The 14,343-nt window shown below is 43.1% G+C and overlaps 1 protein-coding gene across 2 annotated transcripts; it reads right to left on the reverse strand.

Annotated features, from left to right (window-relative positions):
* Nucleotides 1-10,862: 10,862 nt before the first annotated feature.
* On the reverse strand, nt 10,863-13,764 carry LOC148019213 (uncharacterized). Of its 2 annotated transcripts, XM_087701473.1 has the most exons (3): nt 12,730-13,764; nt 12,470-12,607; nt 10,863-11,106 (listed from the first exon to the last, which is right to left on the reverse strand). In XM_087701473.1, exons 1-3 carry the CDS (start codon nt 13,681-13,683, stop codon nt 10,972-10,974), a joined length of 1,227 nt encoding a protein of 408 aa, XP_087557599.1. In that variant the 5' UTR covers nt 13,684-13,764; the 3' UTR covers nt 10,863-10,971. The 2 variants fall into 2 exon arrangements, with proteins under 2 accessions (XP_087557599.1, XP_087557601.1); XM_087701475.1 differs by lacking the exon at nt 12,470-12,607.
* Between the last annotated feature and the right edge of the window lie 579 nt (nt 13,765-14,343).

Genomic DNA, 14,343 nt, shown 5'->3' on the forward strand with positions numbered 1-14,343 from the left:
GCAAGAATGGCTAGTCCCAATGCCTTCCCTTCAGCTGGAGCAACATATAGAACAGCAGTAAGCTTGATCTACCCTGGCATGTAGCCCCAAGAGCAGCCCTGAAATTTGCGGTGCAAAAAACTGGCTGCTTCCTGGCCTGCTGGACAGCCCCCCCAGCCCTCCTCTCCTTCTTGACCTCACTCCTAGCTCTCGGCAATCTTCTTGGGCAGCATTAGAGGCATCTTCCTCAGCTCTTGGACTCCCCTTTTCACTTCAAGAAACCCTGGTCTGGTGCAGTCCATGGCAGCCATGGAACCTTGGCATCAAGCTCAGAAATCTTGAAGATTTTGCTCTTTTCTTGGTGCTCAGGAGTCCCTCTTCAAGCCTAGCTTAAGATTTCAGCCATCAAGAAGCACGGGAAGAAGATTACAAGCAAGATTTGAAGGCATGCACTTGTGGGCAGCCATAGCTATGGAGTAGAACTTCAATTTCAGCAAGAACTCTTCATAGGAAGGTCCTGAGCCATCCTGCCCTAAGCTTGACTTCACCCTTTCTTGATGGAGCACAACCATTTTGGAGCTATGGAGCATGCAGGATCAAAGTGGAGCTCTCATGAAGGACTGAGGTGGCATTAGTGGCTGCCTTCTTCTCCAAAAGACTCAAGGTAACTGATTCTTGGCTCTCGTTCTCTCCGTTTAAGCCTCTTGTTGAATCCCATCCACTTATTTGAGAGAATATATGAGTCCAAGTAGATAATAGGAGTCCCAAACATTGAATGCATGCTGAGTATTAATCCTAGTCATTTCCCTTTGATCTTATGGCACTGAAATGGATTTTACTCATGCTGAAGCTTCATTGTGATTATATTTTTGCTTACCCATAACCCGTTTGGCTTCTTGTGAATTGGCTAAGCCAAGAAGTGATTAAAAAATCCATTGTATAAGGGTGAGTAGGCAGTGAGTCATTGCCGGTAAGCTCTCTATCCCTATTCCCCATTCCAATTCTATGTACATGAAAAGCCCAAAATTTTGATTCCTGAAATGCATCTCATGCTAGGTGTTCAATTAATAAATGTCTGCCATGTATATTCCGGGTGAGGAAAAGCCTGATGCCAAGCGAGGTGGCAAGACAAAAGAGGGGTGACCCCCCCTTGCCATCAAAGACCCTGAAGGGCTGCACAACCTGGCCCGAGGGGAACTTTGCCTACCTCCCAGTGATCCGGAGCCCAAAGAATTATTGCAAGTGTAGGTACATTTGATGGAATAGCCCGAACCCTGATCATTTGAGTCTACAAGCCCCAACATGCATTGGTAATGTCACGAACCACTTGGTAATGTATGGTGGATGCAATGCAAGAAGGGCAGGGTATACAGTTATGGAAATGGTCTCAACAATGACCTATGGATGCAAAGGATGTATGGCTTTATGTGGCATTGAGAGCCATCGTTGAGGCCCTGGATGTCTGGGATAAGACCCTCACCATCGGGATAAGGCATACTCCTTGAGGGAGTCTTTGTAGGGTATTGTAGACAACCAGTCCTACACAGTCAGCCCGCAAAAGTTGATTACAGTAAAGCTTTCTTGTGTGATTGAGTGCGGGCTCTATAGCTTGATTCGAAGAGGGTATCTTCCCCTTTGATCTGAACTAAAAATCTTCCCATTCCGCCTTACGGTTTGGGAGATACACTTAGTTTTGTGCTCAACGATACTGTGGGACAGGCAGCAGTCCTACACAGTCAGCCTGCAAAAGTTGATTACATCAAAGCCTTCTTATGTGATTGCATGGGATCTATAGCTTGATTCAAAGAGGGCATCTTCCCCTTCGATGTGAACTAAAATCCTCCCCATTCCGCCCTACGGTTTGGGAGATACACTCAGTTTTGTGCCCAGAGGTACTGTGGGACAGGCAGCAGTCCTACACAGTCAGCCCACAAAAAGTGATTACAGCAAAGCCCTGATCATTTACTGTCAAAGATATTTTTACATAGCCTCATAGAGGGGATCAAGAGCTTTCATTTGAATCAAAAATTTTGGCGATCGGAGCTCCTTAGCTCAAGATATCATCATTTTTGTAACAAGGGGTCTGATGCACTACACTTGGGATGGCAGGCCACAAGGGTAAAGCAAAGGCCCAGGAGGAATTTCAGCGTGAAATAAGGGACTCCCGCGCCTCAATGAATGATCCTAGCTCAGCCCAGGAGGATCGTGAAGATATGTTTGAAGAGGGTGCCCCCGAGATAGACCGCTTATCTCTGCTCAACCAAACCTTATGCCAACATGAGACCCATCATGCTGAACGACATCAAGAGATGGAGCAACGCCACAAGGAGATGGAAACCCGCCAAGATCATCGTCATTCCGAGATGATGGCCAAAATGGACTTACTCATAGAGCACATGGGCACCCTCATCCCCGCCATTGCCCCCCCTCGGATCGACCCAAGGAGAATGTCCCTCCCCGTGAGGCTAACCGCCCTCCCCCCTTGGAGACCGGGCGTAGCCCACAAGGTCTCGATGGTACCCATGGCATTCCCCATAGCACTTATGAGACGGGTGAGCCCTCCAATCGACATAATGAGCCCCTCCTTCCCTCCCCCGTTATGAATCCTTCAAGCCCATCCTTGGCACCCCAACTCCTCCGTAACGGAAGCTACTTGCACACTCAAGGGAATGGCTCCAATGCAAATCTTGGGCAGCATGGAATGCACGGAGTGCATGGGCAGCATGCATATGGCAATGGGCAACATGCACATGGCAATGGGCAGCATGCATATGGCAATCGACAACATGCACATGGCAATGGGTAGCATGCATATGGCAACGGGCAGTGGACATTTTGGACAGTAAGGTCCTAATGGACAATTTGGTCCTCATGTAATGCACGGGCAGCATGGCCCCCATGGGAATTTTGGACAGCCAGGGATTGGACAGCAAGGCATGTATGGGCAGCATGTAGCACATGGCATTCATGGGCAGCCAAGCCCAAATGAGCTGCGTGACAAGATTGTGTTTACTAAATTCAATGGGCAGTCCTCATCCCCAACTGAACTAAAGGAATGGACCTCTAAATTGGAAGCCTATTTTCTCATCTACCCCCGTACCGATGAGACAAATATCATTTTTACCTCCCTTCATTTAGAAGGTTTTGCCCACACATGGTGGAGATTCGTTCAAAGAGAAAACCAGCAGTTCCATGATTTGGAAGAGTTCAACATGCATATGATCCAAGTTTTTGTCTCCCTGGTGGAAAAAGAACACTTGGCTAGGCAATGGTATCAGTTTGATCAACGAAATCTCCCCGTAAGGGAGTACACCAACCAATTTATGAACCTATCCATGTATGTTGAGGCAGTCAGTTGATGAGGCCAAATTGCATAAATACATTTATGGACTAAATGCACATCTCTCAACTGATATAATGGCTCAAAAACGAGCCACCCTGTTTGCAGCCATAGAATTGGTTGAACACTATGGTCGGAAATACCGTCGTAATGAGGGCCTGCAGCCCAAGACAGCAAAGATACCCTATTAGGCAACCCCCATATGCTAATAATTATCGCAGCAACAATGCAGGAAATGGCAGCCCCAAAATTTCTACTTACCCCACTTTTAATGCTGAAAGGAAATATGGCAATTTTGGGATAGCACCACCCGCCAAAAGTGACCCAAAGTATGCTGAAAATAAGACAAGGAATGGCTTCAGCCCTAACGGTCAAAAATTCATTCCTCCTGAAGTTGTCAAGGATAGAAAAGCCAAAGGCTTGTGCTTTAAATGCGGGGATAAGTACATGACTAGTCATGCATCCAAATGCCCCTTTAAGAACGTCATTGTCAAGTTTAATAGCATGTATGTGCTAGAAGATAGTGACAAGTTAGACTGGTCATGGGTCACAAGAGTGAGTAGGGTACCTACCTTAGGTAGAAACTCTAACCCTAATTCATAAAAGGGGTTCAAACTCTAACCATAACCTAAGTTACCCTAATTTGTGTTGAAATGCATGGATCTAGAGCATGGCTATGGCAGATGGAACACAAAGACAATGTTCATGATGCCATAGAGTAGATAGAGAAACTATTACTCAAGTGAATTAGGTTCCAAGATGGAAGCTTGGACTCATAAACACAATCTTGAGTATGACACGGACTATGATTGAAAGGACAAAGTACAATAGTATTCACGATAAGAAGGTACATCACTTTATAGCTCATGAAGGTTCCCTTGCATATGGGATTCAAGACATCTCTTCCTGGAGCATACATCATTTGCCATTTCTCAACACCCCCCCTCAAATGATGAGTTCCTACACTTGCTGGCTTTTGCCCCCCCCCCCTGCACGATGACATGGCACAGGAGACTGGCTCATAGGCAACCTAGTCAAGTTAAAGCGTGAAACTTTATAGCTTTGGTAAGGGTTTTGTTTTACAAAGAAAATCCACTATGAGAAATATAATTTCTTCAAAACAATTTGTCACAGTTGTTGATGGTGGAAGTATCTTCTTCTTCTTCTCTTTCATTCATGAACTAATTGTGATGGTTACCATTCTGGACTTGTTGTGCTCTTTTGTGGTGGAAACATTCACTGGCTATATGGCCAATCTTACCATAATAATGACATGTCATCCGATCTTTGTTGTCGGAGTTGAATCCTTGGCCTCGACCTTTAGGTCCAGTAGCTCCTTTGGTGTACGAGAGGTTTTCCCTGGATGATGGGACACCATCTTTTGCATTCTTATTCTTGTGTTTATTCTCTTCATCAAGAAGGGAGTCTCAACATCTTTCTGTAACAATTTAGGTACATTGCTGAGAATAGAGACAAGATTTTCATAAGGATCCTAGTTTACACTAGTAAGGAGTACAACAATGGCTTCATCTTCATCTATTGTTTTCTTCAGAGTGGCAAGTTAAGTTTTTAGACTTTTGAATTTGTTAATATGCATAGTCATTGAAGTGCTATGTTTTATGTCAAGCTTATAGAGCTGCATAAACAACTTGACCTTAGAGTTTTTGGCTTGGCTTCCAAAGATCTTGTCAAGCTCATCCCAAGACTTTTTAGCATCTTTGATGCCAGAGATATGGTGCAATACATCGTCAGACAATCCCCACGCAATAATTCCTAGAGCCTTGTTGTTAATCTTTTTCCACTCTTTTGTCTTGAGCTTGATTTCTTCCATGAATCCGTCTTCATCATCTTCCTTCTTGTTATCTGCATCTCCTACATCATCCTCAAATATATCCCAAAGATCCTTTCTCATGAGAACGTACATTGTCTTTTCTTTCCAGGCATGAAAGCCTTCACCATTGAATTTGGCTATTTGCTCAAGTTCAAACATTTTGAAGGATGTCTTACCACGAGTATACTCGGGCAGTGTCTTCCTTTTACAATTTGGCAAGGAGAGTTGTATCACTCTTCATAACAAGTATCTTCATAAAAAACTTGATTTTGGTCATTCCCACAACTGAGGATGAGCTTCAAATTCTGAGTTTGCTCGGCAGAAGAATTGTACTTCAATGTGTCAATGGACACACGAAGATTAGTGTTTATCAACACTGAATGAGTATAAAAAAGATATTATCTTATTCTTGAATCTTCGGTGTTAGATCTTGATGTTAGATGTAATGAAAGAGACCTAATTATCCTAACTAAGGGAAGGAGAGAGAGAAGGACTACAGAAGAAGAGGGAGAGGAGAGAGAAAGGAAAGGAGAAGAGAGAGAAAGAGGGAGAGAGGAAGAAGAAGAAGCCATGGAAGCTTGAGAAGGTGAAAAGAGAGTTTCTTGATAATTTCTGTGATGCCTCAAAATACCCTCTTACACCTTATATACCGTCAGTGTGAGTGGTATGTTCCTATGCCATGTTCCCCTGATCCCCGTTCATTACAAACCATCCCGTCTCATTAAGTTTTTGTCCTCAAAAACAAGGGATGTAGTCATGGACTGTAAGGGTGTGCTATAGGAAATCAGCCACCCATAACTTTGTGTGGAAAACTCCGAATGGGACAGTTGAGGTGTTGTTACGGAGCCCATGAGATGTACTTTTAGCCCATGTGGGTGGGGCGGGGCTGCAATCAGGTCAGGACCAAAACTGTTACAAAATAAAGGGCTGTCCAGGAATTACTAGTGTGCTATCCCAGATGGTATGGCTGGAGAAAAACAGCCATAACTTTCACTAGGGAACTCCGATCGGGGCAAATGAGGTGTTGGCACAGAGTCCTCGGGGTGTACTTTCAGCCCATGTATGGAGGATGGGGCTGAAAATTGACCAGGGCCAAAAATGGTACAAAACAGGTGTGGCTATCCAGATTCAGATTGCAGCCCAAAACAGGTGTCATGGTTAAGTTCCAACCAATATGGCCTCCTTGAGGTGTGAAAATTCATCCAATATAGATGCTGGGTACCAAGAGGCTTCCTCTATTGGTAGGCCTTGCCATTTGATCAGGTACTCATGTATGGAACGGGTGTGGAGTTGCTTTTCACGTTGCCCAATGACCGCTTCAGGAATATACTGAATAAGGCCCTCCTCATCGATGGGTGGTAGCTCCTCTACATGATCTTTGGGAGTGCCAATGAAAGGTTTCAATTGGCTCACATGGAAGGCATCATGGATCTTAGTAGTGGGAGGGAGTTGGAGACGGTAAGCCAAGTCCCCAACCTTCTTAATGATTTTGTAGGGCCCATAGTAACGGTGTGTCAACTTGTTGCAAGAACCATCCTTTAGTGTGGCTAACGGGACTTGGGGACCTTGAGGAGTACCAATTCACCCTCTTAAAAGTCAAGGGGTCTTCTTTTTGCATCAGCATGGAGCTTAATGTGCTCTTGAGCCCTTTTGAGGTTTACCTTGCATTGTTGAAGTAAAGCTTGCATGCGGTCCAACTCTTCTTTTCCAAGGGGGTTGAGCTTTTCATTGAAGATCACGGTAGGAAGGGGCACCCGCTAACCATACAATGCTTCGAAGGGAGAGACTCCAATGCTCGAATGAGTGGAGTTGTTGTAAGAAAATTCAGCCAAGTGCAGCCATACGTCCCAAGAATTCTGCACATCATGACAAAAATGTCGCAAATAAGTTTCAAGCCACTTATTGACTCTCTCAGTCTGCCCATCTGTTTGGGGATGATAGGCTGTGGAAGGAGCCAATTTGGTCCCCATGGAGCTAAAAATTGTCTGCCAAAATTGACTCATAAATTTGGTGTCCCGGTCATGTACTATGACTTGGGGTAAGCCATGCAACTTAAAAACATGCTCCATAAACTGAGTGGCAACTTGAGATGCTGTAAACTGGGATTTTGTAGGGATGAAATGGGCTGCTTTAGTGAGTCGGTCAACTACTACATATATGCTATCCCAACCCTTCTTGGTTGTAGGTAAACCAGTGATGAAATCCATGGTAATGTGGGTCCATTTTTCTTCGGGGATAGGTAAAGGCTGCAACAATCCACCCGGTTTAAGAGTGCTATCTTTATTTTGTTGGCAAGACACACATCTAGACACAAAGTCTTTAACATCCCGCCATAGGCCTTTCCAATGGAAGCTTTTTGAAACTCGGTCATATGTTTTGAAGACTCCTAAGTGGCTAGCAATCGATGAAGAATGCATCTCTTCAAGGATCCTTTGGGTGAAGGGAGAGGCATGGGGAATCACAATACGGCCACGGATCCAAATGAGACCATTGTGGAGCTTATATTGGGAATTGTCATCCATGACACCTTGCTGTAATTTTTGGAAAAGAGGACTAAATTCAGCATCAAGCAAGTATGCCTCTTGGAGCTCTTCAATCCAATCATGGTGGAGTTCAGTGATGGATGAAACCTTGCATGCCCACATGCGAGAGAGTGCATCAGCCACTACATTGTCCTTGCCACAGGTGTGGGTGATCTCAAAGTCATAGTTTTGTAGGGTAGCCACCCATCTACGTTGTTTGGGAGTGAGGTTGGGCTGAGTCAAGAAGTATTTGAGCACATGGTGGTCACTTTTCACCTTAAATCTGCTGCCAACAAGTAGTGGTGCCACTTTTTGATAGCATGAATGACTGCCAACATCTCCTGATCATAGACATGCAACTCTCTCTCTTTATCATCCAATTTTCAGCTCTCAAATGCTATTACCCCGTGTTCTTGCAGCAAGACTACACCAATACCCCGTCCACTAGCATCACACTGGATGGTAAAATTCTTTGAAAAGTCGGGGCATACGAGGATGGGGACTGAAGTGAGCAAGTCTTTCAGTTGCTCAAAACTGCGGTCAGCCAATTCATCCCATAGGAAAGCCTCTTTTTTCAGCTTGTCTATTAACGGGGCTGCAATTGTGGCATAATGGCGAATAAATCTCCAATAAAAAGAGGAGAGGCCAAGAAAACCACGCAAGGAGGTAGTGGTAGTGGGGGTGGGCCACTCCCGGACACATTGCACTTTCTTAGGATCAGCTTGGATGCCTTTTTCACTAACAATGTGTCCTAAGTACTCAACCTCTGTTTGCATGAAGACACACTTGCTTTCTTTGGCAAATAGCCGGTGCTCTCTTAGTACATCAAAAATTTGCCTGACATGCTTCAGATGCTCATACAGTGACTTGCTGTAAATGAGTATATCATCAAAGAATACCAACACAAATTGGAAAAGCCGTGGCTGCAATATTTTGTTCATTAAGCTCTGAAATGTGGCGGGTGCATTAGTGAGCCCAAATGGCATGACAAGGAAATGGTACAAGCCACGGTCAGTCCGAAAGGCTGTTTTGACTTCATCACCCACCCTCATTCTGATTTGGTGGTAGCCGGATCACAAATCAATCTTGGTGAAGTAGCGTGCTCCCTTGAGTTCATCAAGCAAGTCATCAATTCGAGGGATGGGGTATCTATTTTTGATGGTGATCTTATTGAGATCACGGTAGTCAATGCACAACCGGAAAGATCCGTCCTTTTTCTTAACCAATAGAACCGGGGAGGCATAAGGGGAAGAGCTAGGCTCTATGAATCCCATCTCAGTGAGCTCCTTGACTTGCTTTGCTACTTCCTCTCTTTCACATTTAGAGAGTCGATATGGGGGTTTATTGATGGGCTTGGCATGGGGCTCCAAGTCAATCAGGTGATCCACTGATCTTTGAGGGGGGAGAGTAGTGGGGGGCTGAAATAGGTCCTCATATTCAGCTAAAAGCACTTTTAGTGCTGGAGTTTGCTTCCCCAAGGTGTGTTGGTCATCATTATCCTTATGCAAATGCAAGTCAAAGATTTGGGAGCATTTCTTGAATTCTTTTTTGAGTTGTCTTGCTGTTATAAGCTGAAAATCTACATTTTCTTTGATTCCCTCCAAGTGTACAAGTTGCACATGAATTACAAACTCCATATACAGTTGAGAGAAGTCCATAGAGATTTTTCCCAATTGCTAAAGCCAATCACATCCCAAAACAACATCCACAGGGCCCATATCAAGGGTAATTAAGTCCACCTTTGCCGTGTAATTTTCAGCCAGCATAAGAGACACTTGTGTGCATACATGGGAGCTCACTTCCTCATTTCCATTGGCCACTTGAACCTGAAGAGGTTGCTGTAATTCAGTGGGAACACATGTCAAACGACTAAGAGTCGATTTATTCACAAAATTGTGCGTGCTGCCACTATCTATGAGGATGTATACACTCTTTCCATCAATGTTACCATGCACTCGTAGGTGTTCGGACTCCTAGAGCCGGTCCATGCATCCATGGAGATCGAGCAAGCTGATATAGTGGTGAATGAGGGGTGCCAAGGGTCATTCCCAAGCATCTCATCAATGGGGCAGCCACCGGGGTCAAAAGGGAACCCGTCCGGTGAGTCATAAAACTGATCGGTATCAAGATCCTCCTCATATTCAGCATTTTTAGCAAGTGTCATCATTGGAGAGTTGTCATGCAAGTCCTCTTCCCAACAATCCTCATATCCATGGTGGGTCATCTAATCTATCTATGAGGAATATTACAACTTGCACATGAGTGAGTATGGCTCTCACAAAATATTATAAGCATAATATTGTCTTTTTGGTGGAATAAATTATAAGTGCTTGAAATAATATAGTGAATCCCAATTAATAATCTTTATTCCAATAATAAATCTCAACACTCCCAAAAAAAACTTATTTTAATAATAGATTTCAACATTTTGACTTTGACTTAGCCTTTCATATTTTATAGTTAACACTAGGAATATTTCTTGAGGCCCAAAATAGAGATCCATGAAAGCTCCCACACCCTATATGTAACTATAGTATATCTCAAGGTGTTACCCAACTTAAATGCTCTATCTAATCTATAGGCTAGACCTACACATGTAAAATTTTATCATTTAGTCATATAGACCTCATTTGACATCAAAGTTGAGACCCAATAAATATCTCAGTTCACATGTGGCTTCTCCTCTCATAATGGGGACCTTACAACTTTGAGGAGACTTTGAGTATCATGGACCATTGATGGCACCATACAAGGGTGGATCATTGAGCATATCTAACAAATGATACAATAAAGACATTGATAGCTATATCATTACTTTGCAATTGCATTTACCATGTTCATCTTCAAAACTAACATCTATTCATCTTTATCCATATGCATTCACCCATGGTATTTTCACAACACATTTGAGATACCTTCCATTAAATTTATTTTGACCTATACTCCTTGACAAACAATGGTGTCATAAGGAAAACACATCTCTAACTTTAGCTTAGCTAAGGAAAAATAATGAAAAAGCTTTCTTTTGGCAATCCCCTTATATAAGAAGGTTCAAAAGTTGATAAGTAAACCTCTAATTGGGCTTAATCAACATATGTGATCAATTGATCATCCCATCTTTCCATTGATCCATTTGAATAATTGCAATTTTTGAAGTTGTCACAAATAAGATAGTGATCCAAAAGGCCAAGTTAGATATAGACATAGATTCATAGATTACGATGGACCAATGCCACTTTGGAGTACAGAGTCCTCTTTCACATTGTGGTCTTCCATCACAATCATATTTAAGAAAGGACTTACGATGAATAGGCTTGTGATGCGTTTGAGAGCTCACATAGATTATAGGAACTAGTACATGGACACATACGGTCAATGTAAAAAATGAGAGCCCAATATTTGGGAAAATATTTATGAAATGGCCTTCTAAATATCTGCAAAAGAGGAAATGAAAAGTGAAAATGGTTATGTCTATGAATATGGCACATATAAAAATGAACTAAATAAGGTTAGAAATTCATGCATTTTACTTGGAATATTCAAGAGAAAATAATGATTAAAACATGGCATAGAATAGAAGAATTGAATGAGATTAGAAATTGATCATGTAATTACTAGGAAGATTCAATAGAAGTTGATGATTCAAAGGAGATGATACATCTATAAACAAATCAAGTCAAGCTAATAAAGTGGTTGACAATAATAGAACACGAAATAAAATTGTCAGTAACCTCAATTTATCAACTTTCCCTTTATAATGCAAAATGAAAATTGAATGTAGATGTTTAGTGGAGAGTATAACTCTTGCAAGCTAGGTGAAGCTTAGAATCCATCACCAACCAAAATGAAATCTTTTTCTAAAAAGAAACTCTTTAAAAGATGTTTTGCTCTCCAAAATATTTTGGTCTACCTGAAGGTAGTGTAGCATGCTCGCATGAACACCACCACCAATGCCACCACTATATATATCAAGTGCACTCGTAGATTTTTCAATTGGCTCCATAAGTGTACACTCTCATCTTGAAGCATTATGTTTGTCTCTACCATGCTTGTTGGCACAAAAGTAAATGTGCTTTTGTACATAAATATTGATTGCATGACAACTTTGAATATGAATGGGGTCATCCACCAAAACTGGGACTCTTCCCGATTGCGGTTTAGTATAGGATTTGTTAAGTTCACGCTCTCAACATACCACGCTAGCCTCCAAGACACCAGGGATAAGGCAAGTAAAACAAGTAGGCATAGATTATCATACGAGTCGCCTATTGTCATATCCACACCAAAAGCAAGGGCACCCAATGTGACAGAAAGGAATACAACATTAACTATAGATAGACAATAATAATATGTGTTCCAAATATAGCAAACTTTCAAAAACCAAGATAATTGGCTTTTCTTTCCTAGCATGGTTTTCCATGTAGAAGCAAATTGTTGAAAAGAACCTCTTGTCCACCTTTGTCTTTGTTTGACATGTCCTTCAAGAGTCCATGGAGCAAGACCAATTTGTAGCTTTTGTGTGCTAAGGTAAACTGATCTATAGCCCTTGTTAAACAAAGTATATGCAGTGAGTGTATCTTCGGTGATAGATTGATACTGGAAACCTTTAATCTTGTCTAGACATGTGCGCCTAAAAATGGCACCTGTGCCTATGCAACTTGCAGATCCCATGTTGTCCCGACGCACCATTACCCTTTCATAACTAAAAACACAAGTGTCATTCAATGGGTCTCCCAAAGGTAGGTTATAGAAGGACTGGGGAATTTGAACAAAAGCAATGTTTGGAGAATCAATTACGTGTGGCAACAACTTTAATAGGAAGGTAGGATGCAATATCATGTCAGCATCCATCACAACAACATATTCTGCCTTTGAGTTTTGCAAACCGTAATTCAGGTTCCCACATTTGAAATGGCGTGGAGGTCCATCAAGCTCCTATCAATAATAAGAGGAAGACAATGATTATTTTGGTATCATACACATAATATGCCGCATTCGTGCAAAACCTTTACATCGTCCTATAGCCATTGACGACTAAGAAAGTGTGTAATCTTCACCTTTGGACGACAAAGATATACAAGTCTGTGGCCTTCTCTCTCCTGAAGAGCTCGACAGAAGGCTCTTAGTTCTTCGTCCGCACCATCGTCGAGCACTAGCACTTTGAATCGGTTGCGAGGATACTGCATGCACAAGGCCGCCTCGATGCTCTCCTGTGGAATGTCGATAGGCTCGTGGCAGCAAGGAATAAGGATGTCGACTGTGGGGAAATGATCGTAGGCAGTATCAGAAGGGGAGACTTTGAGATGATCATCGGTTATATAATGATGATGGAAGCCTTTGGGAATATGATTGGCGTGAGTATTGTTAGTATGGGATGTTCCATGATATGAGTGGTGATCACAATTGCAATCGTTAGTTAGAGGAGTGCTAGTGTCCTGACTGTGAGTGGAATCAGTAGGTGCATGACTCGCACTGGGTGCATCCCGGACTTGCGCATGAAGATGGAGGATACGGTGGTCGGGAGGCTGCAGCTCAGGAGGATCAGAGTGACTATGATGGACGTGGTTATAGCGCAGGGTGAGGTCGGGGCGGCAGGAGGGTGGGGGAAGGAAGTCGACGAGGGCAGCCATGAGGGCGCCCACCAGGTAAGCGCACTCGCAGGCGAGCAGGACCAGCAGCCAAGGCGCCCCAAGGGCCACCTCCCGCATGTGCTTCGCGTACAGCACGCTCTTCAACCCCACATAACCCACACCAGCACACACATAAATCACAACCAGCAAGCTGCTAATCGCCTGCAGCAGCAGCTGCTGCCAGCGCCCCGACTTATAATAATCACCAATATAATTATAAGCTCTACTACTCCTCCTGCGTCTGCTGCTCACCACATGATCGTACAAAAGCAGCAGCTGCTGGCGCAGCTTTGCTTCTCCTGCACGCCCTTCTTCTTCTGTCACGGCGTTGCTCGACAAGGCCAGAGCTTCTTCACACTCATCTGCTTCAATCCCAGCCATTGATCTACTCCTGTCTCATTGGTATCGCTCGAGAGTTTTTGTCAGTAATCGACTAGGCAGCGACTATACATGCTGTAATAGAAAAACTCATTGTATCATTCCTGATGTAGAGTACTGTTTGTATATTTATGCTTAGACGTATTCATTAACCTTGTTATGTAGATGCATCCATTTGTGTACTCTTTTTCCGCCTCGGGACTTCCGACGCTAGGGACGAATTACGAAGCCCTTGGGCAATGGGCATCTCTCTCTCTCGTGGATGGAAGATCCCCCTGCGGGAGCTGTACATATAAATTATAATAATCACTACGCGCTAAAAAAAAGATGGCCTTCTTGGCGTGTGCCATCGACCATTCCCACAAGATACCCTCTTAATTTGTGGTAAAATAGGCATATCTTCCCTCGTGTACCTGCGTGCCACAAGACTCAATGGACATATCCAATGTGCATACATGTGTATGTGCCAATCACGTCTAATAACCTCATCCGTCTCAAACAAGGCTAAATTTTAGCCACTAAAATGCAATCATTGGTTAATTTTGTAGAAAATTAAAATCAGGGCTTGAAAGTTTACCAAGGCTCAAGAAAATTTATTTGAAATGATATCACCGCATTTCACAAAAACTTTAGAGACAATATGCATTCTTGTCCTAGCCTCGC

This window comes from Lygodium microphyllum, chromosome 20, assembly GCF_053477565.2.
Source record: "Lygodium microphyllum isolate KBCC chromosome 20, Lygodium_microphyllum_v1.1.10, whole genome shotgun sequence".
In the NCBI taxonomy this organism is placed as follows: Eukaryota; Viridiplantae; Streptophyta; class Polypodiopsida; order Schizaeales; family Lygodiaceae; genus Lygodium; species Lygodium microphyllum.